A 5,524-nucleotide genomic window follows, 5' to 3' on the forward strand; every position below is an offset into this window, starting at 1 on the left:
AGATTCGTTTCTAATCACTAAAAGTTACAGACAGTCTGAGCTAAAATGGATGCTTTCACCCTGCTTGCTGGCTGGTTTACTCTTTGGTTTTTGTTTCTCGTTGTTCTTTTCTGTCCAATCGGGAAAACGCCACCCTGTGGCTGGAGTACTTCATGACAGCTACTGTGTCCAGAATTAAACTGGCTCCAACCAATACACCCCATCTAGACTAATCTTTTGTTCCCTAACTTGTGCCATTACCATCTCATTTTTTCCCATCATCCCTTTTGTCTCTCTAATCTCTCCTGCCTTCCACCCTATCACAGACCTTCCCCTTTTGTGCTTTCCTCCCTTCCCCCCTTTCAGTGCCCCTGCACTTCCTTAAGAATCTGTTACATCTCAAACTTTTCCAGTTCTGATGAAGGGTCACCGACCCGAAATGTTAACTCTGTTTCTCTCTCCACAGATGCTGCCTGACCCGCTGTTCTTATTTCAGACTTGCCCTGGTGCCTTGGCCAACAATCCTCTCAGCTCCACTATTTGAGAAGCCTGCTCCTTATCTTCTGGCCTCACTTCAGCCCGACGCCCCTGATATTTGGCAGGGCGGATAAGTCAGTGGACCTTCTCTTGGGCGGGAAGACTTGAGGCCTTCTGCGACCAGTGGACACCGCAGAATGTCGAGTGTCTTGTCGACACTGATCTAGTTTAGTTGGTGGTTTTGCGGCCTTATTTTTAAGCACCCTTTGGTTTAATTGGACCACTTGCTTGGTTATTGTGCTAGTGGTGCTCTTAAAGGGCCACTCGTAGTGTTGATTCCTGTCAGGCGACACTGGAGCGACTCCGCTTTGGGCCACCAAAATAGGCCCAACCTCAATCACAGGGGTTGCTCTAAGGTAACCTGATTTCAGCTGAGGCAGTAGTTAGATGGTACTGCCCAGGGATGCTTAGTGCCCCTGGGCTATGAACATGAGAAATAGAAGCAGGAGTAAGCCATTCGGCCCCTCGAGCCTGCTCGGCCATTCAATATCATGGCTGATCTTCTACCTCAACTCCACTTTCCCGCCCTATCCCCTTGTCCCTTGATTCCCTTGAAAATACCCAATGCCTGAGCCTCCACAGCCCTCTGGGGCAGAGAATTCCAAAGATTCACCACCCTCTGAGTGAAGAAATTCTTCCTCGTCTCAGTCCTAAATGGTTGACCCCTTATCCTGGGACTATGTGACCCCCGGTTCTAGACTCTCCAGCCCGGGAGAAATAGCCTCTCAGCATCTACCCCTTTCAAGCTCCTTAAGAATTTCATATGTCCCAATGAGATCACCTCTCATTCGTCTATATTCCAGAAAATATAGACCCAATCTACTAAATCTCTCCTCGCAGGTTAAACCGTCTGGATTCCCATTCATGCTCACTCTTTGAGTGACTCCCAGGTGGAAATCACACGTCTCGAGACTGGGAGGATGAAAATGCCCTCTCTTTCATTTTTTTCAATGGGTTGGGGCAGCGTTTTGGGCGGAGGTGGGTCGGGAGCGGGGCGGAAGGCGGGCAGTGTCATCAGCGCCGCGCTAATGCCCCTTCCCTTCAGTTAAAGGGGAGGGCCACTGTACATGCAGCAGTCCACTTCAGCAGTGCCCACCTGGGGAGGGGGGGGGGGGGGGTGGGCTGTGGCCATACCCGTGGCCGCCGCTGTTGGGCCGACCTCAGAGTCGGACGGCAATTAAAAACAAAATGGCCGGCGCAGTGCCCTCCCCTTTAAGAGCAGACGCTCAGCCACTGGCAGCTTACTCCTAAGGGGCGGTAATGGACCTTAAGGAGGTGGGGGGGGGGGGTTCAATTTCGGCCCCTGGGTCTAGGGTTGGGATTGGGGGTCACTTCCGATGCTTGCCGTGGTCGAATAGCCTGCCGTCATTCATTGTCCAGATTCGCAGCGAAGGAGGGTCCACCTTGGGTTGAGGTAGCGGGCGGCTGCTGGGGGCTCCAGAGGGGTCGTCGTTGACAACAGGGATGGTGGGGGGGTTTTGGGTGGGGTGGGTGGGGGGGGGAGAAAGTGGAAACGGGCGATAAGAACAAATATGAACAACCGTGAGAAGCCACGATGGCGCCCATCAGGGAGGGCGTGCGGAAACACGGTGGACGCCGGCTCAGAGCGTGTTGAGGACGTAGGAGCCGTTGTCCGTGCCGGCCTTGGGCGCCTTGGACACCAGGCTGACGCTGGTGTGGAACGGCGAGAGGCGGGCGGACGGGAAGCTTCCCGGCCTCCGCCAGCGGCCCAAGTAGCCGCGGAGCCGGAGGCGGAACTTGCGGTGGAGCGAGGCGTAGATGAAGGGGTTGTAGCACGAGGAGCTCATGGCCACCCAGTGGCAGGAGAGCTGGCTGACGTTGAGATAGCGCACGTCGATGAGGGCAAAGTCCACGTCCAGGTCCCGGATCAGGTTGAGGATCTGCAGGGGCATCCAGCAGAGGGCGAAGGTCACCACCGAGACCACCAGGAGGGAGAAGGTCTTGCTCTTCCGCCTGTTCCACCGGGCCTGGTTCCGCTGCACCGCCCCCGGCACGTTCCTCCTCCGGAGGTGGACGGTGATGGCGCAGTAGGAGACGGTGACAGCCGCGAGCGGGATCATGTAGGACACGAGGATGACCACGCACGAGTAGGCCAGCCTCTCCTTCTCCAGGCCCCGCCAGAACTCCTCGCAGATGTTCACGTCGCTGCCGGTCTCCTGGAGTTCCACGTAGCGCACGTAGACGGCGGCAGGGGTGGCCAGGGCCAGAGCCAGCACCCAGATGGCCCCCACAACGAGGCCGCAGCAGCCCAGCGCGATCCGCTGGTGGATGGGGTAGACCACCACCACGTAGCGGTCCACCGCGATGGCGGCCAGCGACAGCACCGAGACGTAGACCGTGGCGGACTGCATGAGCGAGACAAAGTGGCACATGAGCCGCCCGAAGAGCCAGCCCCGCGGCTCGAAGGCGTAGGACAGGGTCGGGGGGACGCAGGTCAGGCACATGAGCAGGTCGGCGAGCGACAGGTTGCCGATGAAGAAGTTGGTGGCGTTGTGGAGCTTCTTGTCGGCCGCGATGCAGCCGATCAGGAAGACGTTGCCCACGCAGGCCACGGCCACCAGGGCGCAGTAGAGCAGGATGAAGAAGCACTTGTACTGCTGGAGCAGGTCAGTTCCCGCAAACCTCACCGGGGAACTGCCGTTGAAGAAGCTGCTGCTGTTCTTCCTGCTCTCCTCCGTTTCCATACTTCCCTCCTCATGAGCGTTCGGGATTGGCCTTTGGGATAAAACACAGCACTTCATACAGGAACTTGCGATAAAGAAAGAAAGACTTGCATTTCTATAGCGCCTTTCACGACCACCGGAGGCCTCAAAGCCCTTTACAGCCAATGAAGTACATTTGGAGTGTAGTCACTGTTGTAATGTGGGAAACACGGCAGCCAATTTGTGCACAGCAAGCTCCCACAAACAGCAATGTGATAATGGCCCAGATAATCTGTTTTTTGTGATGTTGATTGAGGGATAAATATTGGCCCCAGGACACCGGGGATAACTCCCCTGCTCTTCTTCGAAATAATGCCATGGGATCTTTTACGTCCGCCTGAGAGAGCAGATGGGACCTCAGTTTAACGTCTATTCCAAATGAAGAAAAGAGGAGCTTCTTAATCTCCTTTTCGAACAATAAGGGAGTCAAGGGTGATGGGGAGTGGGCGGGGAAGTGGAGTTGAGATCAGGATCAGATCAGCCATGATCCCATTGAATGGCGGAGCAGGCTCGAGGGGCCGAATGGCCGACTCCTGCTTCTATTTCTCATGTTCTTACTAGGCAAAGCTCACACTCACGCCCCAAAGGGTTGTTTTGCCCAGTACCACGCTGGGTGGAGCAACGCACCCACTGAGCTAGAAAGAAAGGAAAGAACTTGCATTTATATAGCACCTTTCACGGGACCTCAGGGCGTCCCGAGGTGCTTTATAGCCGGTGAAGTACTTTTTGAATAGTCGCTGTTGTAATGTGGGAAACGCGGAAGGCAATTTGCGCACAGCAAGCTCCCACAGACAGCGATGAGATGAATGAGCCGTTAGTTGCAAATATTGAGAGGCACATTGGCCAAGACACCAGGGGAAAATCTCTCCCTGGAACAGTGCCTTGGGACCTTGAACCTCTGACTGAACAGGTACAAACAGCAACGTGATAATGTTCAGAATTCTTTTTTTTAAAATGATGACTGAGGGTTAAATATTGGCCCAGGCTCCTCTTCAAAATAGTGCCCTGGGATCTTTTCAGTCGCCTGAGAGGGCAGACCGGGCCTCAGTTTATCGTCTCGTCCAAAAGACGGCACCTCCGACACTGCAGCGCTCCCTCAGCACTGCACTGGGAGGGTCAGCCTGGATTTTGTGCTCAAGTCTCTGGAGTGGGACTTGAACCCACAACCTTCTGACTGACCGGATCGGGGAGACGGGGAACTAACGGTTCAGATCTTAAGAAGGTGGACATCCAACGATTAGGCCTTCGTACCTAGCCCAGCTGCTCAGTGGGCAGCACCCTCGCCCCGGAGTCAGAAGGTTGTGGGTTCAAGTCCCACTCCAGAGACTTGAGCACAAAATCTAGGCTGACACTCCCAGTGCAGTGCTGACGGAGCGCCGCACTGTCGGAGGTGCCGACTTTTGGACGAGACGTTAAACCGAGGCCCCGTCTGCTCTCTCAGGTGGATGTTAAAGATCCCATGGCACTACGTGAAAGATCCCTCGGGCATTATTTTGAAGAAGAACAGGGGAGTTCTCCCCGGTGTCCTGGGGCCAATATTTATCCCTCAGCCAACATCGCTAAAAAACAGATTATCTGGTCATTATCAAGTTGCTGTTTGTGGGAACTTGCTGTGCACAAACTGGCTGCCGCGTTTCTTAAATTTTAACAGTGACTACACTCCAAAAGTACTTCATTGGCTGAAAAGCGCTTTGAGGTTGTGAAAGGCGCTATATAAATGCACATCTTTCTATTGCATTGAAACGCTGCAGGTTGAGAATGCCATGAAAGTACAACCACATTACTGATGGCCATTCTTAGTTCTAGGGTTTGGAGAACTGCACACACATCTCTTCAATCATGCATTAAAATGCCCCTTATGCAAGTGTAGGAGTTGCTGTGACCTCCATTATTTTCATCAACAGAACTACGTACTGAAATGATTGGATCGGTGGCTACAGCGATTGCTCCTTCTAACCCGCTTTTCTCCTCTCCTGAAGTCGCTAACTCACACAGAGCGAATGTTTCAAGGAGGTGATCCAAGTGGCTATTGTTCAGTGTGTGAGCTGTCAACGGCTCTTTAACCATGGAAGGCATCACAGTTGAGCCGAATCCTGACCTCACTCAATGTCCACACCGCCGCGCTCTCCAGCCAGGGGCAGGTCACTGGATCGTGAACAGGAGCAGGAACACTGGCTGATGTTACCCTCCCTAGCCCAGGGAGGGGAGCGGCCCTATGGTTTGAGGGAGGGTGAGGAGGGGGTCCAAAGTCTGTTCGGCTGCACCGGACACTTGCAGACTGTGTG

At 54.2% G+C, this 5,524-nt stretch overlaps 1 protein-coding gene across 1 annotated transcript; it reads right to left on the reverse strand.

The window, feature by feature from the left end:
* Positions 1–2,117: 2,117 nt before the first annotated feature.
* Positions 2,118–3,221, reverse strand: LOC139239036 (prolactin-releasing peptide receptor-like). Its single transcript, XM_070867540.1, has one exon. The coding sequence runs from the start codon at positions 3,219–3,221 to the stop codon at positions 2,118–2,120; it is 1,104 nt and encodes a 367-aa protein (XP_070723641.1).
* Between the last annotated feature and the right edge of the window lie 2,303 nt (positions 3,222–5,524).

Source organism: Pristiophorus japonicus, chromosome 26, assembly GCF_044704955.1.
Source record: "Pristiophorus japonicus isolate sPriJap1 chromosome 26, sPriJap1.hap1, whole genome shotgun sequence".
Lineage (NCBI taxonomy): Eukaryota > Metazoa > Chordata > Chondrichthyes > Pristiophoridae > Pristiophorus > Pristiophorus japonicus.

Bases quoted from the DNA above. Each gene is read 5' to 3' on its own strand.
- LOC139239036 (XM_070867540.1), bottom strand. From the start codon at position 3,221: ATGGAAACGGAGGAGAGCAGGAAGAACAGCAGCAGCTTCTTCAACGGC.